Source organism: Galeopterus variegatus, unplaced genomic scaffold, assembly GCF_000696425.1.
Source record: "Galeopterus variegatus unplaced genomic scaffold, G_variegatus-3.0.2 Scaffold310, whole genome shotgun sequence".
NCBI lineage: Eukaryota > Metazoa > Chordata > Mammalia > Dermoptera > Cynocephalidae > Galeopterus > Galeopterus variegatus.
Window position 1 is genome coordinate 281116 of NW_007726421.1, and position 27756 is coordinate 308871.

The 27756-nt window shown below is 38.8% G+C and overlaps 1 protein-coding gene across 1 annotated transcript in view; it reads right to left on the reverse strand.

Annotated features, from left to right (window-relative positions):
* COL4A3 (collagen, type IV, alpha 3 (Goodpasture antigen)) overlaps nt 1-27756 on the reverse strand; it is a 136020-nt gene that overhangs the window by 23249 nt on the left and 85015 nt on the right. Inside the window, exons 19-36 of the mRNA XM_008567333.1 lie at nt 26721-26805; nt 25147-25182; nt 23684-23848; nt 20941-21033; nt 20377-20472; nt 17990-18060; nt 16732-16914; nt 14871-15039; nt 12808-12900; nt 12062-12166; nt 10053-10150; nt 9309-9459; nt 8921-9034; nt 7513-7680; nt 5909-5998; nt 5409-5543; nt 1529-1627; nt 228-317 (exon numbers count right to left, since the gene is read on the reverse strand). Coding sequence (XP_008565555.1) covers nt 228-317; nt 1529-1627; nt 5409-5543; nt 5909-5998; nt 7513-7680; nt 8921-9034; nt 9309-9459; nt 10053-10150; nt 12062-12166; nt 12808-12900; nt 14871-15039; nt 16732-16914; nt 17990-18060; nt 20377-20472; nt 20941-21033; nt 23684-23848; nt 25147-25182; nt 26721-26805 — 2041 coding nt within the window. The remainder of the gene's footprint in view (nt 1-227; nt 318-1528; nt 1628-5408; nt 5544-5908; nt 5999-7512; nt 7681-8920; nt 9035-9308; nt 9460-10052; nt 10151-12061; nt 12167-12807; nt 12901-14870; nt 15040-16731; nt 16915-17989; nt 18061-20376; nt 20473-20940; nt 21034-23683; nt 23849-25146; nt 25183-26720; nt 26806-27756) is intronic.

Consider the following 27756-nt stretch of genomic DNA (forward strand, 5'->3'; position numbering starts at 1 on the left):
TGGTTTTTCAGAATTACAAATGCATCGGGTAGTTGTAGTGGATGATTTTTATATAAAACAAATATTTATTTTGTTCCCACTCGTTTTCTATTTGCACACAGTACCTTTGTCTAAATCCAATTGTTTTGCACAAACTTTCTACCAAGTAGAAAACCAAAACAACACAGAAAATGTAGAATGATGACCCATCATGAGCTTCTAGGCTCATAACAGGCCCTTATTGTTACCTGGCATGCCCATGTTCCCCGTGCTTCCTGGCACGCCACGTGGTCCTGGTTCTCCAGGATTCCCTGTGATGCCTGCGTCTCCTCTGGGGCCTTGAGAACAAATAAATAGTCATATGTTCTGCACAGTTCCTGGCCATAGTAGGTGCTCAATAAATATTTGTGTCTTGCTGAATGAATGAATTGAGAACAGCCAGACCAGTTGGTTGGGGTACTTGTTTAGCTGCCCTTTTGCCTTCAGATGAGGAGGGGATGAGGGATCTAGAACATTTTTTTTTTTTTTTGTCTTTTTTCCGTGTCCAGCAACGGATCGCAACCCTCAGTGTTGCCCCCGTACCGGACCGGGGACCGGCGACGGGATCGCAAGCCTCGGCGTTGCTCCCGCGCCTCGCTCAGCCAGTGAGCGGGAGCCGGTCTGTACGTGGGATCCGAACCCTCGGACGGGAGCGCTGCCGCGCTTCCCAAGCGGCGCACTATCCAGTGCGCCACCGGGCCGGCCCAGGGATCCAGAACATTTAAAACTGGAGAAAGTTAGATTTGTATCAGCAGGCCTGGATTTCAAACATCAAAATCAATCATTCAACAGGAATGGGTGGGCTCCTGTGACCTTATAGTAATATGTTTCCAAATGCAAACTGGAGTTTTATTACCATATAATACATTTTGTTACTGAGGTGATTATGGGGAATAGCAAGCTACCTTAAATGTTTTAAAAGCACAATAATTTATTTCAAAAAGAAAGGCATATCTGAAAATTCTAAAGCATTGTCTAATTTTCATCACTGATATGTGATAGGATAGTTATAATTTATAATATATCTAAGCAATCTCAAAATAAAATTTTGAGTACAAAAATGGAACTAGGTGGAGATTAATATCTTTTAGTTAATTCATATCAACTATAAGCACCTTTGTTTTAGATCAATTTAGAAGCAAATTTCTGCTGGAACACTGTTCGAATAGAATTCATATTTAACCCAATAAGTCTAGAAACAAGTTCTATTACTTTTAGATCTAGGAAAACTTAAAACATGATATTTCTTTTTTTCTTTTTTTTTTTTTTTTTGTGTCCGGCAACAGATCACAACCCTCAGTGTCGCACCCGTACCGGACCGGACCGGCAACGGGATCGCAACCCTCAGTGCTGCGCCAGCACCTCGCTCAGCCAGTGAGTGGGAACCGGTCTGTATGTGGGATCCGAACCCTCGGCGGGAGTGCCGCCACGCTCCCAAGCGGCGCACTGTAGCAGTGCGCCACCGGGCCGGCCCTAAAACATGATATTTCTATTAGAGAATCAGCAATACCTGGTGGTCCTGGTGGTCCAGGTGGTCCTTTGAGGCCTTTTAGACCTGGTAACCCCGTAATGCCTCTGTTTCCTTTCTCACCTGGATTTCCTGCAAATCCTAAAGTTAAAAATCAGGTATTAAAAATACAGGTTAGAATTTTGTCAGACTCATCTACATTCTAGTTTAATTAATTTAATTATTATAAAATATCACAGCATATTTGTTAAGAGGATGGGCAGATGTGGACTTATATCTTTTTTAGAAGAGGATTAAATGAGATAATATGTGTAAAGCATTAGTACGTTGACTGGCATGAGCTAGTCCTCGATGAACACCAGCAATTGTCATAATATTTACCCTTTAAAACAATGATTAAGAAGTAGCAGTCTAAATATCTCTTCATTTTTAATAGTAAAGACAAAGCACTAAATGTTACAGTATTCTCATCTACACTATTCCACTCTCAATCCATTTATTAAAATTATTATTTATTAAGTGTTAGGTAAGTCCAAGGTCTTACCTAGAGTCAAAATGTCAATCAGTGGTAACATTGGGATTGGAACCCAGTTCAACATGACTGGGAAGCTCCCCAGGACACCATTCTACTTTCTCTAAAACATGGACTTGATTATATTCTCCTGCTCATAAATATTCATGGATTCTCTTGCCTGCAGAGTAAATTATAAACTCCTTTGGCTGCATGAAGCATTCTGCAATCCATCTATGGCCTGGCTTTGTGCCTTTCCTTAAGTGCACTCACTTCCCTTGGCTGCCTTCCTGCTTGCATATTTATTCACGCACTCACATATGGATTCAATATCTAATTAACAGACAGGTCTTGTGCTGAGTACTGCAGATATAAATAAATCATGTTCTCTTTTCCTGAGTTTTTAGTGTTTAATTGGGGAGACAGCCAAATAAACAAGCAATTACCACCCAGATAATTTCTGTGAGAGAGTTGGGCACAATACAATACAAGGAAGACTTTCTGGAAGAGGGGACATTTTTTAGACAAGTCTTGAAGATGAAATGAAAGCTAATTAGGTGAAGAAAGTATGGAATGACACAGGATTCCCAGGCAAGAACACAGCATGCACAGAGGAGTGGTGAGTAGCAGGGAGTTAGATTATTTTGTTTTTTCCATTTATGTCATTTATTACAATCTAAAAATATATATGGTTTAGTGTGTTCATTTGCTTTAGTTTTTTAGGGGTTGGCAAAATACAGCCTTTGGGCCAAATCTAGCTTGATTTTGTCTGGCTTGAGAGCTAAGGACGGTTTTTACATTTTTAAAAGTTTATGAAAACAAAAACAAATAAAAACCAAATAAGAACATGCAATGGGAACCCTATGTGGTCCCCAAAGCTTAAGATATTTACTAGTTGGCCTGTACAGAAAATGTTCACAGGACCATTAATGTCTCTTGTCCTCACTAAACTCTTAAGTTCATCATGACCGGGAGACTTAGTCTGCTTTATTCACATCTGTATTCAGAACACAGTAAAATGCCTAGTCTACAGGTATTAAAAAATCATTGTTGAGTACATGAATGTCATGTGGCTGGAGAGATGGACAAAGGGCAAGTTGTGAAGACATTTGTACACCAGTCCAAGAAGTTTGAATCTTTAAAGCAAGGGGAGCCTTGGAAAGACTTTTAAACCAAGAGTATTATTTGCTCATCTGAATCCTACTCACAATTTAAATCCTCTTTCACAGAGGATTGTCTGACTGTCCTAGTTGCTGTGCTTTCTGCTTCTATCAGCTCCTACAGAGCTCACTGTCAGTGGTACCCAGCAGCACAGTGAAGAGGCCGAGTATGGGCTTTGGAACCAACCACGTCAGTGGGAGGCCCATCTCTGCCACTGCTTACAAGAGTGACATTGGGTAAGTAACTTGAATTCTCTATTCCCTATCTGTAAAACAGGATGGTAGCAATAACAGTACCCACTCCTAGGGTTGTTGGGAGGATTAAATGAGTCAATACTTGTAAAACTTAGAACAGTACCTGCACATGGTAAGTGCTGCACAGGCCTTTGTTAAATAACATTACACTAGTTTGCATCTTGTGTTACTATCTTTTCACACATGTGCCTAAGTCTGCATTGCAGACTCCTTGAGTAGAGGACAATGACTGTGCTTATTTATACCCTCAATATTTCTTCCACATTCCCAGTGGATATCAAGTCAGAAAATCAGATTCTAAAAAATGTATCATACTGAAATTACAGAGGCCTAGATAACATGTTGGCGTTTTTTTGTTGTTGTTGTTGTTATTGTTGTTGTTGTTTGTTTTTGTTCCGTCTGTGCTCCTTGTTATGCATTTGAAAAGCTACAAGAAAACATATGGAAAAGCTTTGATGCATATGTACTTTGGGTGAGTAAAAGAATTTTGTTAGAGACATAGAAATAGCATGTGTCCCTCTCTACTTTACAAAAGGAATTATTTAATTGTAAATTAGTACTCATTGTGCATTTATGCTGTGAGAGCCAAATTTTGGCTTATGTAGGCACAGATATGCTATTCATATTTTTTTCAAATTGTTTCCAGCACTACCTAAATAATCTAAAATAGTGCAGTGAAGTGGTGTCTATACAGACAGTTTATGAGGACTGTAAATTTGTGCCAGTATTTTTTGGTTTTTTTGATATCTTGGCTTAGACCAGTTCTAGCAATTTTATAAGATTCATATTACTTTCTATTTCATTGCTAAAAATGGAATGCAATCTTCTGTATGAACCAGAACTAAATGTCTCTTCAACACCAGAATAAATGGGAACTACCCAGAAGGCTTTTACTTCCTAACTCTCCTTTATGGAAAAAAAAAAATACTTCCTATAAATTGATTTTGTCCAATGATTATCCACTTTTTCAATTGGCAAATTGGAATCGATCACTCATCAGAACTCTGGTCTGATGTCACTTCCATGAAGTCTTTCCTAACTATTCAGTCTTTCTAGCATGGTCTACAGAACTATGCAGAATTTTTAAACCAAATCTTTACTCAGACTACAAATCCTTATATGCCAAGCATATAAGTATTTGTTGAATACAATCTCACTTCTCAAAATTGATTACAAGTTTCTTAAAATTTGATATGGTTTTGCAACTGTGAACATTTTCTTTTATTCCTTCCCTGCTATGAAAGTTTGATCTGCAAGGGTAACATTTTACTCAGCAATTCTCTGTTTTTCTAAAGTTACTTGGGATTAAATTTGGTCAGAGAGATGGCAAGGGAGGCCTTTTCAACATCCAGTTTATGTTGGTTGTATTGATCGTATTACAAAAACTGTCCCCAAAAGTGCTCAAATAGCTTGAAATAATTTAAATGTTAGGTTTGAATTTTAGCCTAATAATCACACTTAACAATTAACAGAATTTCTAAAGGACAAAATTTTCATTAAAACATACTTTCTTTTTAGTAATCGTTCCCCAAAGGATTTTGAGCATGAGAAGCAGTTTTTAGGTGCAATCAGAAAAATTCATCCTGGTAGTAGACAGAATAAAGTAGAATTTGTGGTGGAGGTTCAATTTCAGCCAGAGAAGTTTTTTAATGCAAAATTTTCTAAAGGTTTCATTTTTCCCATACTTGCCCAGAAAAGGGGGGTGGGGAGAGTTGGGGCTTATAATTTAAAAATTGGCTAGTGACTATTTAAATACCTCAGACCAAAATGCAGAATTAACTTAGAAATAAAAAGGTATGCATTAAGGAAGCAATCTTACTGAGAAAGGCACGTAAGACTCATTCTAGTTTGCTCTCAGCTACCAACTGGCTGTGTAACTTGGGTAGGTAATTAAACTCATTGTCTTCACTTGTCAACTAAAGGGATTTGCCTGGATAATTTCTTAGTCTGAGAATCAGCTCTGACGTTCGGATCAGAAACATAAGACATTCCTTACCTTTGAGCCCTGGCTCTCCTTTGTCTCCTGTTAGGTGGGATATCTGAGAAGGCCCAGGGTTTCCTTTATCTCCCTGTTCCCCTTTGGCTCCTGGGGGTCCTCTCCTGCCCTTTACTCCTGGAATTCCAAGATGACCTAACAGACGGGAGTAAAACAATATCAGGTCCTTAATTTTTTAAGTGGTTCATAGGGATTTAAAAGTTAACAGTACTTTCAATAACATAGAACTAAGCAAACAAATAAAAAAGGTCAAAAGTGTTGAGAACTTGATAAATAGTTTCCCCGGACAGGCAGCCACATCAGGGTAGTGGTATTAGTCTGAAGGGAGATAATAAGATTCTACTCAAATGGGAAAAAGGAATACAGGAAACCCCAGAATCAAATACATTGTTCTCTCAGATCTATTTTTCCCTCAAAGAATGAAATGTAATTTATTTCACTGCTAAATAAGTGATCATTGCTCATGCCTCCTGATTTCTGGATGACACTCTGTCACTCACCCCTCTGCCCTGGAGCGCCTGGGTTCCCAGGAGGCCCCGGAGGGCCAGTCGTTCCAGGATAGCCCATCATCCCAAACATTCCTTTTTCACCTGTGAAAACAAATGACACAAAGCAGCACAGATTGTACATAATGAGAAATGGAAAATATTACATAAAATTAAATTACATTTAGAAATAGAGATTAGGAGTTGAAGGAATGGTTTCTGGGTTTCTGTAAATAGGAACGTAATCATATTTCTTTAGGAGGTGGGTCAGAAAATGATCTTTTTTTTTTTTTTCCTTTTTGTCTTTTTTTGTGTCCGGCAACGGATCGCAACCCTCAGTGTCACTCCCGCACCGGACCAGGACCGGCTACGGGATCGCAACCCTTGGTGTTGCACCCGCACCTTGCTCAGCCAGCGAGCGGGAACCGGTCTGTATGTGGGATCCGAACCCTCGGCGGGAGCGCCGCCATGCTCGCAAGCGGCGCACTGTAGCAGTGCGCCACCAGGCCGGCCCAGAAAATGATCTTTTTTACCTCATCTATGGAAAAGTCATTGGTAGCAAATCACATTTATGATGTGAATAGAATATGTTGAAGTTTTAGAGCATTTTATCCTCTCACCCCTGATCAATAGCTTTCTATCGTATCCCTTTACTTAATTTTCTACATAGCACTTTGTCTCTAGTTAAACTTAGTTTTTAAATGTATTTATTATTGCTTCCCTATTACAGGATGGGGAGTCTTGTCCACCAATGTATCTCTAGTGCCTAGAACAGTGCTAGCATGTGATAGTAGCCCAATAATATGAATGACAGAATAATTTGCCAATTAAGAAGTTATTCTAGGCTCTTCTCTGGAGAGGCTATTCGTGAGGTTCTCATGCCATGAGAAAGCTGATAGAATATTCTCCCCGGACACATAAACTATGAAAATAGCCATGAAATAAAAAGGATTATAAAGGAATATTAAAAATAATTCTATGGCAACACATTAGATGACTTTGATAAAATGGAAAAATTCCTAGAGAAACACAGATTACCAAAGCTGACTCAAGAAGAAATAGAAAATGTAAATAGACCTATCACAAGTGAAGAGATTGAATTACGAATTTAAAGACTTCCCACAAAGAAAAACCAGACTCAGATGACTTTACTGCTGAATTCTACCAAATGTTTAAAGAATATCAATGTATCACAAAGTCTTCCAGAAAAATACAAGAGGAGGAAATACTTCTCAGCTTGTTCTATAAGGCCAGCATTACCCTGATACCTAAGCCAGAAAAAGACATCACAAGAAAACCACAGACCAATATCCCTTGTGAATATGAATGCAAAAATTCTCAACAAAATACTAGCAAATATATAATAATAGAAATATGTGTAAAAAGGTTACATAGCAAAATAGCCATATCCTGAATAATTGTGAAATGTAATATCCCACCATCACCATTTTCCTGTACTCTGGCCCCTGGTCCCTTACAAATAAGTCAGAAGGAAAAAGTTATACTAACTGAAAGAAAAGCAGAATCCAAGGCCTATCCCTATGTACAGTTTACTGAACCACCTTAAAGGGAAAGTGTGGAAGAAGATATAAGAAAAATAAAAGCACAAAAAAGAATACCTGGAGGCCCTAAAAATCCTGGATTTCCTGGATATCCTTTTTGACCAGGTGGTCCCATCTCACCTTGATGTCCTGGCATTCCTGGTGGTCCAGGTGCTCCAGGAAATCCTGACCTATCCAAACCTGGAATCCCTGGGTCTCCTTTTGGTCCTGTTTCTCCTCTTCTGCCTATATGGGAATGAATAAATGAATGAACAAATGAATGAGTTAACTCACAAGTCCACAAGTCTTTCCCTATATATATATATATATATTTTTTTTTAATTAGATGACGGTAAGGGGATCTTAACCCTTGACTTGGTGTTGTCAGCACCACGCTCTCCCAAGTGAGCAAACCGGCCATCCCTATAAAGGGATCTGAACCTGCAGCCTTGGTGTTATCAGCACCATACTCTCCCAAGTGAGTCACGGGCCGGCCCTCCAGAAATATTTTAAGGCTGTAAATAACTAACTGTGTGATTTTGGGTAAACTGCACACCTACCTCTGCGTGTGTGTGTGTTTGTGTGTGTGTGTGTATTTATTTAATGTCTCCCTTTGTAAAATTTCTAAGATTCCTCCTGGATCTAATATTCTCTGTATCAATGATTTGTAGAGTAATAAAAGTGTAGTATTTATATCTATTTTTTAGTCCTGCAGGCATATTCTGGGATTGCACTTTATAATTGTTGCTCAGTCTTTAACCTGTAGAAAACATACAAAGCCACTCATGTGGAGATGAGTCACCAGATGCTTCTGGAAACAATAACAGCACCAGTATAATAATTAAGGTCTTGGCCACAAATTTATTTGTGAACATATAGCCCACAGACATTAACTGAGTTGTAAAGAATTTTTCCCAGAAATAGTTCACCAGATCTGGTTGAGACGAACCAAAAAGATAAGAGTTTTCCATTATCTGGAACATCTAGACTATATCATTGAGATTTATTTTCATGCCTTTTCTTTAATGTTGCTTGTAAAGCAATGAACTACATATTTTAGTTTATAACTGGTTAAACTGAGTATCTTTGCACTTATTTACTCTTACAATAAGGATAAATTTGCCTCTTTAGTATACTTGTGCAAGTATTAAAGGTAAAATATTGCCTGTGAGCTTATATATATATACACAAATAAATATGCAAATACACATCTATCTATCTATCTAATCCATCTTCAGTGTTCATATTTTCTTGCATAAAAGACTCAGACCAACTCACTATGTTAATTTCAGGCCTCTTCCTCTATAAATGGTATATACTGCCATGTGCAACAAATCCATGACAGCAAAGTTTACGTTTCTGAAATAACATTTCTTACTGAACACTGGTCAGAACTTGCTGCTGGAGAGACCCCATGTTAAGCAGCAAAGTGCAGAGCAGGAGTCCCACATCTACCTGGAGACTGGTTTCAAGGCCGTCCTCCTACCTTGCTGCCCTTTCAATCCATTTAAGCCTGGAAGTCCTTGGGCTCCCCTGGGACCCTCTATGCACTTTCCTGGGGGTCCTTTTTCTCCAGGTGGCCCAGGCTGCCCTGGATCTCCTGCAAAAGAGAGTCCAAAAATATATTCAGGTGCCCAAACTCAAGATCCTAGTATTGCTATCCCAATCGTTCTTCCGTAACTTTTTTCCTTCCTACGTCAGACCTATATTTAATACCATTAATATGACTTTTTATAGAATATACTCACGAAAAAAGGAAAGAAGAAAGGAAGGAGTAAAGAAGGAAGAAAGGTGGGGCAGCAACGTTGAATGGGAAAATAATTAGGCCCTGGGAAGCTCACAGTGGAGAAAAGTAATCACACTTGCTGTTATACCTTGTGGCCCATCAAACCCTTCATTTCCTGGAATTCCAGGGAGACCGGGAAGCCCAGGGAGTCCAATTTCTCCTCTTTCCCCAGAATTGCCTCTTTCTCCTGGAAAACCTGGTGTTCCTGGTTCTCCACGCATGGCTAGTGCTGGTTCTCCCTATAGCACAGAAATCATGTTAGTTTTACTACATAATGCTTCCAAATCTTCATTGGCTATTGATTGGATTTTAAGGCTATTTACATGGAAATAGCCTCTCTGTTGTAGAGGCTCTAAGTTCCTTTTGCACAGCGATCACCATTCCATCAACTTTCTTTTTTCAACTCTGGTTGCTAACTTTTCTATAAAATTATGCTAATAATTCTTCAGGATATGTAACCTCCACTTTTTCAGAAGACTGTGGAATTATCTGCAAACAGAAAAATCTAGATATCTTTACTTTCGGTAGTTTTTCTCATAACTACCCACGTTTCTTTCCAGAGTTCTCCTATTTTAAATACTCTGAATGTTTATGAAGCTTAAAGAAAGAAATAGAGATATAAACCTGCTTTTTAACACCTTCTGTTTTTCTTTCTAAAAGGGCGGGGTGGTACAGAGAAACTTTAAAAAAATATTTAACATCTTCATCTTCTACAAATATATTGATAATTTCTATACCCAGAGCATCCTGCCTTGTGGGGGGCATCCTAACTGGCCAATTACAACCACCCTTCCTCTTCCCTATGTCAGTCTGAGTTTTAATTCTTGCAGACCTTGGCTCCTGGGGGTCCTGGCTTTCCAGGTAACCCGGGCTCTCCCATTTTTCCAGGACAACCCAGTGATCCTTTTGTTCCTGGAAAACCTTGGTCTCCTACAGAGAAACAAACAATAAATATTACAGGATTAGCCTTATTGAAAGATTCTGAACAGTATCTCTCTTATTTTATCTAATGTTTTGTTAGGCAACCAACTAGAGATTTTTTTTTGTCTTTTTCCGTGTCCGGCAACGGATCGCAACCCTCAGTGTCGCGCCCGTACCGGACCGGGGACCGGCAACGGGATCGCAACCCTCGGTGTTGCTCCCGCACCTCGCTCAGCCAGTGAGCGGGAACCGGTCTGTATGTGGGATCCGAACCCTCGGCGGGAGCGCCGCCACACTTCCCAAGCGGTGCACTGTAGCAGTGCGCCACCGGGCCGGCCCCCCCTAGAGATGTTTTTATGGAAGTTTGAATCATGAGAAAATCAACTGCTGAATTTGCAATGAAAAAAAAATTTAACTCCAAGTCAAATGATTTGGTTCCCAATCTAAAAATGACTTTCACCATTTTTGTTGTTCAGCATGTCTACAATTTTGATTCAGCAAGTCTTCATACCACTGACACAGGTTGACCATCTGACTGACTTTGTTTTTGAAGTATATTTTACATATACTGTACAGCTAAATGGATTTTTATATGTCCATTGTAAATGGATTTGTATGTGTCCATGTTAGCACAACCCAGATCAAGATATAAAGCTTTTTAATCACCCCAGGTAGCATTTCTCAACAGGGGTTGCTCAATAGGATTAAGTCCTGATGCCCTACAGCATTCATTGTATGTGATGAATTAACTTCTTATGCGTTTATAATAGGAGAACTGAGAAAGGAGTCACATACATGATTTTCCATGTTATGTGGTTCAGAAGAGAGAACTCTGGGGAAGCAAGGCTGATTCAGAGAGGTCCTTCACAGCCCTAATTTGACCAACGTGTAATTCATAGTTACTTCATGGGATTCATTAGGTTCAACTGTGAAATTATAAATGTCCACTTTTAAGGAGCTCTTAGGCTAGTTCTGGCTCCCATAGTTCACAGTCTTCGTCCAGAGCATGAATCCATAGAGTTAAAGGCTCAGATGCAGCTTATTAATGCAGGGTCCAAAATGGACTAGGCAAAAATATGGGCCAGGTTCCATTACTTCACAGATCATAATAGGAAGAAATTCAAGAAACTGGAGTCAAAGCCATTCTTGGAACCATATGAGAAACTTGATTATGGTTTCCATTTCAAATACTCATAAATTGAAATCAATATTCTCATATTTGGACAGAATTGATGTATAATAAACATTGATAGATTATATTTTGACAAATATCTTAAATAATATTAAAGCAAACATGGAATTATCATAAAACTGCAGTTCTGTGTGACATCCCAGGTATTGAAGTTACTCACATGGCGTCCTGGAAAATACTTTAATGTACTTGTCAGTGGGGAACCTTGGGTTATTATCTGAGCCCTCAGCATCTGTTTTGTTTGTTTGTTTGTTTGTTTCTTTGGCAGTATTTCCCATTTGATGAGAAATAGCATTTTTTCTTAAATGAAAATATCTGTAATTTAATTTGAAATCAGCTATTTGCGATTTAATAGGTTCTCCCTTATTAAAAAAAGAAATGTATAAAGTGAAGAAATGTATAAATGCAAAAAGCACAGACATCTATTAAGAAGTAAAGGAAAAAGTCCTCTTTATTCCATGATCAAGATGATCATTATGACCATTTTGGTGAATTTCCTTACAGTTATTTCTATGTATTTTAAAAACCATGATTCCGATGAGATTGCATAAATCAACGTAAATTCTGCCTTTTCACCTAGCATTGTTGTAATTTTTCCCTCATTTAAGACTTTTGGAAAACATCATTTAAAAAAGCATATTATGGATATTTTCCATTTTATTCACTATACATATTTATAGCTCTATGCATCTACAATGAAGCTTATGTTTAAAATTTTTAAAATTTACCCTTAGGTCCAGGAGGCCCAGGAAATCCAATTCCTGGAATTCCTGGTTCACCATCAGGCCCAGGAAAACCAGGATCACCACATTTTCCTATGGGTCCAGGGATACCTTAAAAACACACGGACACAAACATCCTCATTAGCAACTTTCTTTCATCTTGTTTTAAACGAAAATGTCTAAATTCTTTGTGTCATCTCAGCCCTTTTTGAAAAATTAAAAAATAATTTTAATATAACCCCAATTCTATACCCTTCCTCCCCACCTCTATTCATTGGACATCATTTACGAGCTGCAAATAATCTTTAAAATATAATTTAATTCCTAAAAAGAAATATTCTCGATATCTTGAACTATATAAGTCCCCTTCCATGCATGCAAAATTAAGTTTTAGATCACACTGGCAAGGAAATTAAGTTTTTAAGTGAAGATGCTATGGAAAATATCCTGATTAACCACCAGCAAACATGCCTTGTTCACCCATGAAAAATCCATGAAGATTGTCCTGCTCTAGAACTCCTCTTAAGTAATTGCATCAGTTCTCCTTTGGAACTTTTACATCAGAAGTACCAGTGGGAATAATTTAGATAACCTCAAAGGTCAATATCAACTCCCCTGCCTGCTTGCTGTTGGCCTGTGCTCTCTTGGGAGCCAACAAAAATATTTTTTCCTTAAAATGGGACAGTATTTTTCCAGGAGAGTCAGGGTGCTGTCAGATGCCATGCACCAGACTTGACCAAGGTGATACTCACCAGGTGGACCTTGGGGGCCAGCACGGCCAGGGGGCCCTGGAGGTCCTGGGGGGCCTGGAACTGGTATTGTTACACTGGCTTCTCCCTTAGGCCCTTGAGAAAGTTTGTGATCATAAGATTAGGGTGCATATTGAAACTTTTCTTAGATGATAGGGGAAAAATATGATTATAAGGGACTTACAAACATATCCCAAGGAAAATAAAAAACAGTCTCTGCTTCCACAGGCTTCAAAACTAGCCTGAGTATGACCAGCCCATGGTAACTTTCTTGTTCAATCAAGTATTTATAAGCATCTGCTACTGGCTAAGCCTTGTTTTAATTAATAGCCCAACATGCTGGCCTATTGAAAGATAGCCTATTCCCCAAAATTGATAATATGGAATTAAACTTAAACGATAGTGAACACTGAGACTATATTTATTTATTGGGTGATTAGTTTTCACAGGAAGGCAGCATGGTATATTGAACAGAACAGTAAGTGTGGCCTGACAGACTAATTTGGGTTTGAATCTCGGCCCTGCTATTTATAAGATCCGTGAGCTTGGGCATGTTTCTTAACCTCTCTGATAAATTCCTCATCTATCATTGGGGAAATAATGAATACTAGGCAGGTAAGGATTTAAGATAATGCTCTGACCACAGTGGCCAATGTTAAAAATGTGTTAGTGATTAGTGGTGTTCGTATAGTCATATGTTTATAGAAAAAAATAGGTTTACAGTGTGTGATGGGAAAAAATTGATAATACATTTTACAATAATGGGGTCCTTCACTAAAGGTTCACATTTTGAAAGAACAGAGGAGGATTTGATGATGGATTAGAGCAGGGGGTCAATAAAGTTTTTCTATACAGGGCCAAATAGTAAATAATTTAGGCCTTGTGGTCCAGGTCATAGCTACTCAGCTGTGCCATTGTAACATGAAGGCAGCCAGGGACAATACATAAATGTATGAGTACAACTGTCTTACAATAGGCTTTTTTATGGACATCGTAATTTGAATTTCATATGATTTTCATGGATCACAAAATATTATCAAAACTTGTTTTCAATCATTTAAAAATGTAAAAACCATTCTTAGTTTATGGACCATACAAAAACAGGTGGTGGGCTGTGGCCAACCATAGTTTGCTAATCTCTGGATTAGAACAGCAGCCTCCAAAGTAAGGTGCAGAGAAAAATTAGTAAATAAATGAAATAAGCTTTACATACATGTGGGGACAGAAATTCTGCACACAGTTTGTAATGTATATGAATACTATGGAGGTGTGCACTCCAAAGTTTTATTGATGAGGGAGGCACTCTAAAAGGATTTGGAGACCACGGGTTTATTGAGTCTCACCCTTTAAAGTGATTTTAGAAGTAAAAATTGACCATGGCAGCATTATGCATTTAAAACTGTTTTTTTTTTTTAATTTTTATTTTGTCAATATACAATGTATATGATTATTATGGCCCATCACCGACACCTCCCTCCCACCTCCTAAAACTGTTGATAACATGCTGCTCTCATCTTCCACCGACCCTTAGCCACAGGTTATGGACCCGATTCCTCCTCCACCCAGAGCTATGTTCAATACAGGTAGATCTGAAAAACTACCTGGACTTTAAAATTATTATCGGACAAATTTTCTTCATTAGCTTTAGATATTTTAAAGTTTTATTTATAACCTGCCTATTTAGTTATGGATCAAAAAGAACAAATTTTCACTAACAGCAGGTCCTTGAGGCTGGGAAGAGGCTCACTTTCATAGACTTTTGCTTCCTTTTTGTTTATCATAATTGACTTTCACTCATCCCTTAAAATCTATTCATCCCTTATATTTATGTCAGGAATAGATATAGAATATCTTATGAAATTTCAGTTGAGTTGATCAGTAACAGGATAAAAATGGATTTTCTCTAACATATCCTACCTGTTCTTTCCCAGTGTCTATGAGTTGACATATTCTATTCATTAGAAGCAAGTTTCTATATGTCCATTAATTTTGAAGGAGCTTCATTAGCTCTGGGAACCACCAACCCACTCCACAGGAAAACAGGACTGGAAAGAAAACTAACCAACCGGCTTCTCCAGGTGGTCCAGGGGCTCCAGGAGCTCCTTGGGTGCCCTCTGGACCAGGCTCTCCCTGAGGTCCATAGCCGGGTGTTCCAGCTGGTCCTGCAGGTCCTGGGGGCCCGGGGGAGCCAGGATCCCCTGGAGGACCCTGGTCCCCCTTCTCACCTCTCAGGGCCTGTGACAATAGGAGCATATTTGGATAGTGCTTCTTTCTAGTTATCTTCTTACAAGTTAATCTTACCCCAAATATGAATACCACTTAGGCTGTCATTGAGAAGATCTTAAATTAAGAAGCAGTTGGCATTTGATGGGAATTATTACTAAAATTAGAGCACTGTAGGTTTTGTCCCCTTTGTAATTCAGCAACATTTCCTGAACTTGGAACTGTCTTGAGTCCCACTTGAGATATCCTGCAATGACATGTGTCCCACATAATAACCACTAAAACTAAGTTTTATATATCAGCCAACAGTTTAAATAGTTTTAAAGGTAACATTCATGCTAATGGTACATTTCTAAAATAAAAACAGTACAGCAGACCTTTATTTGTATGGTTTTCACCAGGTATTTTCATTACAAAAGAGATAATCCACCTGTTTTAGTTTTTTCTCATAAAATTAAAAAAATTCACAAACTGTAACTTCGAAAATAAGCTGTATATTTTAAAGAAGTTAAATTTGACAAAATAATCAAAGCCCCTTTTCTCCTCAACATGGGCCCCACCCAAAATAAATTTGACTGGATTTTTCATTGTTCAATGTCATCAGGTGGATAAGTGGTCTTTCTTCTTTTTTTATAATGACAGGGCATAAGATTCAACAAATCAATCATCTCCTTGATTTTCTCTCATTTACTTTCTGGAGCATGTTTACCAGAACTAATAAAGAAAAATTAGTGAAATACAAATAGGGGCATAATATGAATTCTATTAACACTAGATCAAAATAATTCTGGACACAGCCTCTCCATAAGCATAACTATCACAAAGTGAGCAGCCTCAGAGTTTGCCAAAGTGGTGTCTGAGAAATGCTGGTCCTGTAGATGCTCCCAGCCAAAAAGTTTTGTAGTCAAAAAAGTTTAGGAAAGACTGTATACCACATCTGCATATTGGGGAGTCACAATTCATACTCTAATCTTAAAGGGTCTGTAAATGAATCTATAAATTTGTTTAATACATTTTCCCAAACCTGTTTGAGGTAGAACCTTTTTTATTGGATAACACTGATCAACCCTGGGAGAAATTGGTATTTTGCAGTACAGTTTGGGCAGCGTGGCTTGCAAACTTCTCACAGATACGTTATGAGAAGTGCTCAGTCTCTCACGCTATTACATTTTAAAACAGTCCTGGTAGGTATTACCTCTCAATTGAGCATGTGATAAATTCTATTCCATGAAAAGGGATTGAATCGACATAAGCTTATGTATCTTAAATGACAAAAAACATTGATTTCTTTATTTGATTACCATACCTCTAAGTATTCTGTCCTTCTATGCATTTATTTTTACTTAAAATAGTTAACATTGCCCCCCAAATATTTGCTAAAGCTTTCCACTACCAGTCATTTTTTGAATTTTTCTATAAACTCATTTAATACAAAGAGGGAATTCCAACTTATGTATGAGACAGGGTCATTATCATTGTAGAATTTGAATTGGGCTAAATCATTGAGTGCTACCTATTTCGTCAAAATACTTCAAATATTTGTTTGGGTGATTACTGCTAGTTTGAAGATGACTTATTTGGCAGTTAGAGTGATGAACTGTGCTGAGTGGCCAACAATTTTTTGAAAGGAAATCACCTTATCTCTTAATTTCAGAGCACTTCATTTATAAGGAGGGTAATTGAACAAAGTTGATAAATACCAACCGGTTTGCCTTTAGGTCCGGGTAATCCTTTTACTCCTGGATTTCCAGGAATTCCATCCAAGCCCTTGCTCCCGGGCTGCCCTCTGAGCCCCGGATCTCCTGGGGCACCCACTTGCCCTTTAGGCTGAGATGCTTCACCTTTTCCTCCTTTAAGTCCCGGGACACCCTGAGCACCTGGGAATCCCTAGGGTGGTACAGAAATGAGTCTGCATTGCATTTTGATAGAGTTGTCCTTGTGTCAATCTTAAAAACAGTGTAACAGGACTTTTACATTTTAATGAATATATCTTTTTAATATACTTTCTTTGGCCCACAAATATCATTTTAAGCTTTTTGTTTTCCTTTGTTTTTACTTCCAAAACTGGGAAAGAATTCAGTTGGACAGTACAATACAACACATGCAATACAAACATGCAATAATATAATTCAGTACAATAAAACAATCATCATAATTCAGATTATGTTTGAATATTGGTAAATTTTAACAAGTATCTGAATAATTTGATTTAAATATATTTATCATTATATGCTTTTCTGATTCACTGTGATAATCAAGATTTTAATTTTTAAACAGATTTTTAATTTTTTTTTTTTTTGTCTTTTTTCATGTCCGGCAATGGATCGCAACCCTCAGTGTCGCCCCCGTACCGGACCGGGACCGGCAACGGGATCGCAACCCTCAGTGTTGCCCCCGCGCCTCGCTCAGCCAGTGAGCGGGAACCGGTCTGTATGTGGGATCCGAACCCTCGGCGGGAGCGCCGCTGCGCTTCCCAAGCGGCGCACTAGCACAGTGCGCCACCGGGCCGGCCCCGATTTTTAATTTTTTTTAAATTTTAATTTTTAATTGAGGTACAACTTACATACCATAAAATTTATACGTTGTAAGAGAACGATTCAATGATTTTTAGTAAATTCATAGAACTGTGTCATAATCACTACAATTGGTGTTAAAGTATTTTCATTGCTCCCCCAAAGTTGCTCAAATCCATTTGCAGTTAATCCCTGTTTCCACCCTCAGTGCCAGGCAATCACTGATCTTCTTTCTGTCTCTGATACCATTTAAAATAACTTATAAATTCATTAATTCATTCACTTATTCATTCACACATCATTCATTTATTTATTTAATCAACAAGTATCTACTATGCACCTACTGTTTGCCAGGCACCAGACTGATAACCTATGTGTGGTCCAACCATATCTCCACAGCACTCAATTTTGCAAATCAAAGCTAAAGCTTCGAAACCATGAAATCTTACTGGAAATCCTGGAGGACCTTCACTTCCTGGGGACCCTGGGCTTCCTTTCATGCCAGCTGCACCTTGTCTTCCTGCAAAGCAATGAGTAATTAACCACTCATTGAACACTGACTCTGAATAGCCAGGGTAATAGAGTGTGTGAAGAAGATAGGGTGTTTCTTATGAGGAAAGAAAGACAATTTCTACCTTAAAACATACAGTGCAATAAGAGAATGGTAGTAAATAACTGGAATAAGAGATAATGTAAAAAAACAAGAATTCTTAGATCTTAGCTTCCTAAAATTCTTGACTTTATAATTTTAAGGATATACATATTTTTATCATGAAAGTAATATATGCTCATTGTAAGAAAATTACAAAGTAAGAAGAGAATAAAAATCACTTATAAATCCACCACCAGCAAATAATGTTTGCTATGTTTTAATGCATATTATTCACAAGTTTTTATATCCATAAATGCATAGGACTCATGTACATGCTATTTTGGAATCAAATATACATATGTCAGTAAGTGAAGATTTATAGCTTTATGTTAAATGGCTGCCTAAGAGCCTATTAAGTGAGTAACTCAGCATTTATTTAGTTAACTGATGTTTTTAGACATTTGGGCTGTTTATCAACTTTTAGCTGTTGTAAACAATGCCACAATAAATATCTCTAATATCTCTGGATATTTATTTCTCCAAATTTACCCAATTGTTTTCTTTATAATAAATTCTTAAAAGTGTAGCTACAGGACACAAACTTTTCTGAGACTTTGGATATCTGTTGCCAAATGCATTTTACTATACAATTTTATATTTCCCATATTTAAATATCTCTGTAAAGATAATCCCTTTAGAAAATCTTTTGGATGGGTCTCAGGTCAGTTAGTCAACAAATATTGATTCAGATTCTATTTTTTGCAAGATATTGAGGCAGGATACACTTTTTTCTATAGTAATCCAAACAGTTTTACTGCTTACATACCTTTTTTATGCCAAATGTGGAGAAACTAAGGAAAATACAATAATGCAACTAGTCAGTCAGCATCTGTGAGCCGCCAGCTGCTCACCTTGGGCCAGAGATGAGACAGAAGGAGAAAGTAGGAAAATAACGATTTCTTATTTTTCTCCTTCTTTCCCTCCCTTTTAGTTTTTGTTTTGATAGAACACTTCCCCCTGAGACTTGGGAACTGACTAGGAGCTACCTGAGGAATAGCTCCTGTCTCTCCTCCTTCCAGCTCAGCTCTCTCAGGGAGTCAGGGAAGTAAGCGGCTGCAAAGGGGCTGAGGCCTTTATGGAACAGAGGTGGGTTGCATCTGAGGGTGACAAAGGATCCCTGCCCAAGCACGTTCCCTCCATGGGCTGGCCATGGTGCCCACAGCTACTACCATTAGCTTTTCTTCTTTGGGCTGAGACCCAGCCTCCCAGAAGACTCTGTGCCAATGCAAATGTCTGCTGGACGGTGATAACACAGAACATTCCCCATCCAGGTTGCCAAGTGTTGGGGTGAAGAGCGCTGGTCTGGAGCAGAGGTTAGCAGGAGAAGTCCTATGAATCATGCTTTATTTAGTTCTCAGAACATTAGACTATGATATGTTTTCTTCCTTCAAAAATTGATTTAGTGGCTAATATTTCTTTAAAAATGTGATTTCGGAGAAAAATCATGATTTCTTTCTACTCATGAAAAATAGGAAGATTTATTAACAAAGGGCCTAACATGCTGCAAAGTAACAGTAGTGCCTGATAGCCCATTTAAATGTGCCCTTCGGTTTACCACAGTCCTCACCACTCTCTACTGTCCCCGGCACCAAGAATGCTGTAATTCCTTATTGCACTTGTATCCTTCAGAAAAAAGTGAAATGCTGCATATGCCTGTGTCTCTGTCAAAAATGAGAACATGAGGGAGTGGACTGAGCTGGCTGGTTAGCTCAGTTGATTAGAGTGAGGTGCTGATAACACCAAAGTGCAGGGTTCAATTCCTGTACCAAGTGGCCGCCAAAAGAAAAGATAAAAGAAAAAATGGACTGAGAAGGGTCTCATCTTTCAAGAAAAAGTGGGAGAAAGCTTATTTGTTTATGTAAGAAAAATGTGGTGTGTGTTTAGTATGGTTGCTTCACTCTTTTAAGCCACCTGCTGGTCCCCTGTAGGAATCTGTGCCTACAATTCCTGGCTAACACAATACTTTGTTAGAGTCAGCAATTCAAACGGAACAGGGAAAAATACCAGAGTATATGCGATTTTGTCTGACTTTATGTTAACAAACAGAGTATATGTTTTTGAAACTCTCCCTCCAAGTTCATGTAAACCACATCATGACATCAGGCAATCTAATACATTTTTTTTATCTCTCAGTGTGTTGACCCTTTATGCTTGCAAAAACACTTGCATGCAAATTGTCTGTACCTGAGATTCCTTTTACACCATCTAACCCCGGCAATCCTGGGAGACCGGGGAGCCCTGGGGTACAAGGGCACTGTGTGCACAGGGGACCCGGTTCTCCTGCAATAAGAGCACACTTGCATTACTTACAAGCCCACACTGAATCCCCAGAAGGGACAGATATTTCCCAACCACACGATCATTTACTACATTTAAACATTTTTTTTTGTGCAGTGAAATCATCTAGGACATTGTACATATTAACTAAAAAACATTCATCTATTATATCTGCTTACTTTATCTTTCTGAGCTGTACAGTTCTGAGAGAGGAAACTCCAAGAGTCTAACGTAAGACATCTACTATTTCAGTGTTTCTCTCCTTCCACACAGGATAAAATTCACATTCCAGGGATATCCAACAATTTATTGCATAGATGCTAAATAAATCATTGATTTACAGATAAATGAATACTTTTAGCAATTTTTTTTTTGAAAAGGAAGCCATCCCTAACTGTCTGCTATTTGGGATCATTATTGTCTCAGGGGGAAAAAAATCAGACATGATAATGATGATGAGATTGAACCAACCTTTGGGCCCATCAAGTCCTGGGATTCCTGGAGACCCTAAATAGCCTGGCAGTCCGCGATCACCAGGTGGACCCTTGCGAAAAACAACATCTCCTGTAGAAAGACAACACCAAAAACAATGTTTTATTTGTGCTTTTTTTCCAAACAGCAAATGTAATATATGTATTATTTTACATGCATTTCTTCCATATTTGTATTGGAAACTGTCTTTAGAAGTTTCTCTCAGCTGAAAAGCCTTGTGTGTTTATCAGCTCTTCTCCTCACATTACATGGATATGTTATATTTTGATACCAGTGTTGTTGTTCTTTGTAAGCTCATTAGGTGATATTTTTGCAACGTAATCAACCCAAATTGTCTTATTTAGTTGTTTCCAATTATTCCAAGACTATCCCTTTAGCATCTTGAGGCAAAGGATTGAATCTCATTCTTCTGTGTATCTTAGATACATTGTATTTTCCTATTATATTATAGGTATCCAATACATACCAAGTCAAAAAAAAAAAAAAATGGATCTGACTCATTGTTTGTCCACATCAGTTGAGTCTGCCACTCTTCATGAAACCTGTGCCTGTTTTCTGCATACACCTGCTACTATAATGTTACAATGAATGATCATTCTCAAACTCGTAACGTGTGTTCTGTAATCTAATTTTTGATTGCTATTTCAAATATAGGTTGAAGGCAACAATGATGAAATTAAATAAAAATAGCTGCCCCAAATTGCAGAGCAACAAGGAAACAGTAGAAATATTTAATTTAATTGGATTATAGTATGAATCATATTGTTTGCTTGACTATGAAAAAAAAATAGCAATTTCATGATCTAGTTTTCTGCATACCTAGTCATCTCCAAATAATACAGTATGATGTTAGTTTTATCCTGAATGCAGATTTATCTGTATACTTATAAATTTATACATTTATATATATTTATACGTTTTCCTACTCATTTCCTACTGAATCCAACCAATAATTTGAGTACCTACAATATTCCGGCTTTCATGCTACATATGGGGCTTAAAACAGTAAACAAATCACAGTCCCTGACCTCAAAGAGTTCTGCAAGGGAGACTGCCAAACACAAAGCATAGTGGCAATGTGAAAATTTTTACATTGGGATAAGCTTGGGTGTTATAGGACGTGGAGTCTGTGAAAGCTTTCTGCGGGACTTAAACTTGAAGCTGCAACCTGAAAAACAGACAGGTGTTGCTTAAAGAAGAGAAGGTAGAAAAACACAGGAAACAAAGGCCTCTGGATAGAGTGCAGCTGGCCCAGCCTCCTGGGGGGGCGGTGTTGGCATCTTGGAGGAGGAAGTTACTCTATTGCAGGTCCTGGGCTTTCCCATTAATTAGCTACATGAGCACTGCACATCAGTGCTGCCACTGATAATACTAGGATACTAAACCTACACCTTGTAAGAGACTTGGGAGATTAGAAATTGTTAAAATCCCTGAAACATAGTAAAGAGGTTTAGTTTAGCTTAGTTTTGCTTTGTTTTCTGCATGGGTCCACACCATAGCTTGACAGATCTGTTCTTGGATGTGGTATCTTTTTTTTTTTTTTTTTTAAATGACCGGTAAGGGGATTTTAACCCTTGACTTGGTGTTGTCAGCTCATCCAGTGAGCTAACCGGTCATCCCTATATGGGATCTGAACCTATGGCCTTGGTGTTATCAGCACCACACTCTCCCTAGTGAGCCACGGGCTGGCCCGGATGTGGTATCTTTTTATTAATGGGATAATTTCTTAAATTGTTGTTGGCATAAAGGAAAGCTTTTTTTTTTTAATATTGTTCAAATAAACAGACACTTGACTGAATTATCTTATTAATAATAAGAGCATTCCAGATTATTCTTTTGGATTTTCTATGTTTATGATCATATTGTCTATAAATAATGAATGTCTATTTCTTTCTTAAAAAAAAAATCTCAGACACAGAACATTCTTAAGTCTCTTAGGAGGGTAGAATATAAGACACAGGACTTCCCAGGCACCACTCAGGAAAGGTGTACAAATCGTGATCTGTATGCTCCTGAGGATCTACTGCTCCTGTGAGTCAACACAGGCTGCTAAGTGGCTCTGCCGGGAGATGGGAAGGAAAGGACGCCTGTGTCAGACCCTCTGAGCACCACTTTGAATGCTTTCGGTCACAGCTCTGTGGTCTCTGACCCATGCACCTGGCAGCATTTTACCTCCTATCCATGCTGCACTCCTGTGGCCTCCTCCCCTGGGGCTTCCCTGCTGATGCCAAGGCTCGGGATGCCCTGGGAACTATGCAAACACAGCCTGGAAGAGCGTGTGTGTGTGGGGGGTGATCCTGTCCTGTGGGGCAAATCTTTGACCCAAGGGAAATAGGAGCTCGTGGATACATTCTTGCCTCTTTCTCCCCTGGGACAGATTATCCTGAGACAGGCTTCTTGGAAGATCCTCTCCAGGGGCTGAACAAGTGGTTGCACTTGGCCACCTTGATAACCACCTCTCCCTCCCTGCCTCACTCTCCTGTCCCCACCTGCCCCTCTGCCTTCTGAGGAACCTGGGCCAAGGCTTTGCTGCGTTTGCACGGTAGTCATTGCATCTTAGTTTCTTATACCGAGAGCTAGTAAAAGGAATGTCTTTGTAAAGATAACAACTAAAAACAAGCCGACTGATGGCAAGCTGTGAATAAAGTTGATTTTGCTCCTAATATGCACACATCTGTCATTAGGCAATGTACAAAAAAGCAGCCCCATTAGGTTTCTTTACCTGGTGGTCCTGGAGGTCCTGGTGACCCTGTAGGTCCTGGTGGACCAGGACAACCTGGGGATCCAGGAGGGCCCACTGCATCCTTTCCTGGGGGTCCTCGTTCCCCTTTGCTTCCTTTCAAGCCCGGCCATCCAGAGCTTCCTCTGAGGCCAGGCCTTGATGATCCTTGAAGAAAATAATCATTTATTATATTTTAAATGTTTTCCTGATAAATATATATATATATATATTTTCAATTGCAAAAAAATGATACATTCTTATTTATAAAAGTTGCAAAATTGAGAGGTATATAAAACATAAATGAAAAGTAGATATCCTTGCTTCCTTCATCTGTGTCCTTGTTAATCATAGGACAGCAAAGCACAGAACATTCCGTTCCCATGAGATACTTAATGTAATGTATTACAAGGAACTGAAACAGTTTGGGACGTGCTGCAGTCTTTATTTAAAAGGCCTTGTGAGAAGTTCTTTCACACATGCTATTTTGTACATTTTTTTACTAGAGACTAAGGATGCCTACCTTTCAGTGCCCCAGTTGAGAGGGAAAGTTGTAACTGGACTCTGTTCCTGCCAATTGTCTTAGGTATAAAAGAGGATAGTGAGGCAGGCATCTCCTGGGAGAGAAGCCATGCCAGGTGGTACAAAACCCATCCTAATCCTACAACAGGGGGTAGTCTAAAAGTAGACAAAAGTGGGGAGGAGGCAGTCTCGAATCTCTGCCATGCAAATGGTGTAACAATTAAGAGGAGAGATGTCACCACCAAAGGGCTGAGAAACCAGCAAGGGTAATATCTGATTATTTCTTCCTATTTCAGCATGAAGGCAAATCCTTATGATTGACATCTGTTTCAAAGCTTTGTAATTTTCCAATTGCCAGCTTCTTAAAGGAGCCGTCATTACTTAGGGGCCAGGCGGGGAGAAGTAAGCCCTCCTGAATCTTTGGCCAGACCTCTAAAATTCCTTTTTGCCCCATTCCAAATTCAAGATATTCACTGTTAACAACCTGATATATATTTTTGCATGCATATACAGGTACATATAATATTTGTCAATTTCTGTATCTATTTTTTTCAGTGGGATTATAGTATATGTATAGTTCTGCAATCTGCTTAATTTTAATTCTTTTTCAAAATTATGAAATCGTTTAATGTTGTTTTCTATTTCTGTGCCTCCTCTGAGTTTCAAGGCCCCTGCTCTTACCCCAAAGCTACTGCGAAACTCCCCTAACAATAAGGCTTCTTAACACTTAGTTAAGACCCCTGAAAAGTAAAAAAGAGCATTTCTATATCACTTTGTATCAGTTTCTGCTCCCTTTTCCATTGTAGGTCAACAAAGGTAACAATCAAGAAACTGGGAACAGTTTTAGATCATTTAATGAAACATTTGTCTTATGCAAATAACACAATCTTACGTTTCCTTTTTAATAGTATTTCTATTTGTGCTGCCAAGAAACGTGGACATACCAGGACTTCCAGGAACTCCAGGGGGACCACTAGGACCTAGGAATATACAACATTAATTAAGTGCTTACAAAGATATAAATGCTCCTTTCTCCATTTTTCAAATCTTGGGTGACAAAATAATAAACATTAATAATAAAGAGTTTTCATGCTTTTTTCCCACTCTCACATAGATAAATATTAGATAACTTCACTTATTTAGACAAACAGCAGAGAGAAAACTAATCTTAGATGTCTAACACTAGAAAGTAAATCATGCCACTTTATCATTTTCAAATAATTCAGAAGAGATTTTCTAAGCATATGCACTGTGTATGGCTTTTCTTGGGAGTTCAGATGTAAGAAAATCAAACAATGCTGGAATCGTCAAGGATCTGCAGTTTGGCCTGGTGTTCCATCTTAGATCTCTTCCAGCTGTAACATTACATGGGTTTTAATTCTTCAAAAAGGGGTCTTCAACCGGTTCCCGCTCACTGGCTGAGCGAGGTGTGGGTGCAGCACCGAGGGTTGCGATCCCGTTGCCGGTCCCGGTCCGGTGCGGGCGCGACACTGAGGGTTGCGATCCGTTGCCGGACACGAAAAAAGACAAAAAAAAGGGGGTCTTCAAAAAGTTCGTGGAAATATTTGCATTCCCTTTTAATTTTATTTTTCCACAAACATTTTGAAGTATATATATGGGTGATTTATAGTAAATATACCAGATTTTTTTAAAAAAAATCTATGTCTATATTTGCAATTTATTTAAATAACCTGGGAAGTTTTACTCTTTTGAACAATTGACCTCTGGATCAAGAGCCCAGAAAGCTTCCATGGTGCCACTCTGTTACCTAAAAGTTTACTCTTTTAAGTTAAAATTCTCCTTTGAAATCTCGTTTATATCAGTAATTTGCCTAGATCAGCGGTTCTCAATCCTGGCTGCATGGTAGAATAATCTGGGGAGCAAAAGCCATCTACTAGTGCCCAGGGCTCTCTACCCGGCAATGACGTCAGAATCCCAGGGATGGGACCTTAACAAGGTCATTATTTAGAGGTTTCCAGGGATTCTAATATGTAGCCAGAGATGCGAGCTAATGGTGGAGAACTTTTGGATCTTTCAAAACTGATATAATCTATAAGTAAATGTGACATTAATTCATCGCACTGAGGGCAGATAATTGTTCCAGGAGTGAGAAAACCAGGGTGTTAGTTCCCCCTTGTCACGATTTGTTCGGATTTGCTCAAGTTACAGCTTTTTGGGGTCTGCATTTTCTCTTCTGTAATCTCACTGAGATCGTACACATCTTACACTCCCTCCTCCTGCCCTCTGGCCATGTTGGCGTCTTCTTGCTAGCCTTGAACATCATGCTTTGCTACATAAAGATAATTTAATGACCTTCTATGGTATACGACTTATGAAATTTTTATATGAAAATATAAAAATGAGGAGACACCAACAAACACCACCACCTATGAACATTAGGAGACCTCATCTTCCCTCCACCCCCAAATCCCAGGTCTGTATGCACACACTATTAATTACCTTGAAAGAAAGACAGAAGCATGATTAGCAAATGCTTTAGGAAGAAACCTATTCTCACCCTGTGGGCCGCGAGCTCCTTTGGGCCCTGGAGGGCCTGGAATTCCTTTATCTCCCTTTTCCGGGTGTGCATCGTAATATTCTGTCTTAAGGAGAAAGAGATGAATAAAGAGGAAGGACACCTGTTCATGCAGCTCCTCAAATGCAGTTACTTCAATTTCTTCACTTTGGCCAAAAAGATACTTTCCTTATCTTCCTGAATTCACTGGTTTATACGTTAGTAGGGATGCATGAGTCACATATATGTATATATAGATGGGTAAATTTAAAGGTAAGGTTGACCTTTCTGATATCATTATATCATGTATTTCATGGGCTATCAATTAGAAATACATTTTATGATGTGACCCAGCTCACACCCACATTTATATACACACACACACATTTATACATACACATATCTATGTATGTGTGTGTATATGTATGCAGAAATTAAAGTTTCACAAAATAGTGATTTACCATTACAACATACGATCAACTCTGATACTTTTTATTCTAGTCTACTTCACTTTTCTAAAACGCTGGTCCTGAGAGACTAAATGTATTTTTAAGTATGGTGAGATCCACACACCAAAAAATACTACATATATTGTTTCTTTAAATTCCAGGGCACAATCGGCCTGTAAGATGGAGCAATATTGTTTCTGACATGCTCGGTGGACCTACTGGTGGTCTCCTTGACCATTTCCTTCCTAAGCAGAACTCCTTTTGAAGTTAGTGGAAGCTGCAAACAGAGTTGTATGGAATTGAACATAAGAAAACACTCAGTAAGTTAGGAATTATAAGAATTCCTCTAGGGGCCGGCCCGGTGGCGCACTGCGCTAGTGCGCCGCTTGGGAAGCGCGACGACGCTCCCACCGAGGGTTCGGATCACACATACAGACCGGTTCCTGCTCACTGGCTGAGCGAGGTGCGGGGGCAACACCGAGGGTTGCAATCCCGTTGCCGGTCCTGGTCCGGTACGGGGGCGACACTGAGGGTTGCGATCCGTTGCCGGACACGGAAAAAGACAAAAAAAAAAAAAAAAAAAAAAAAAA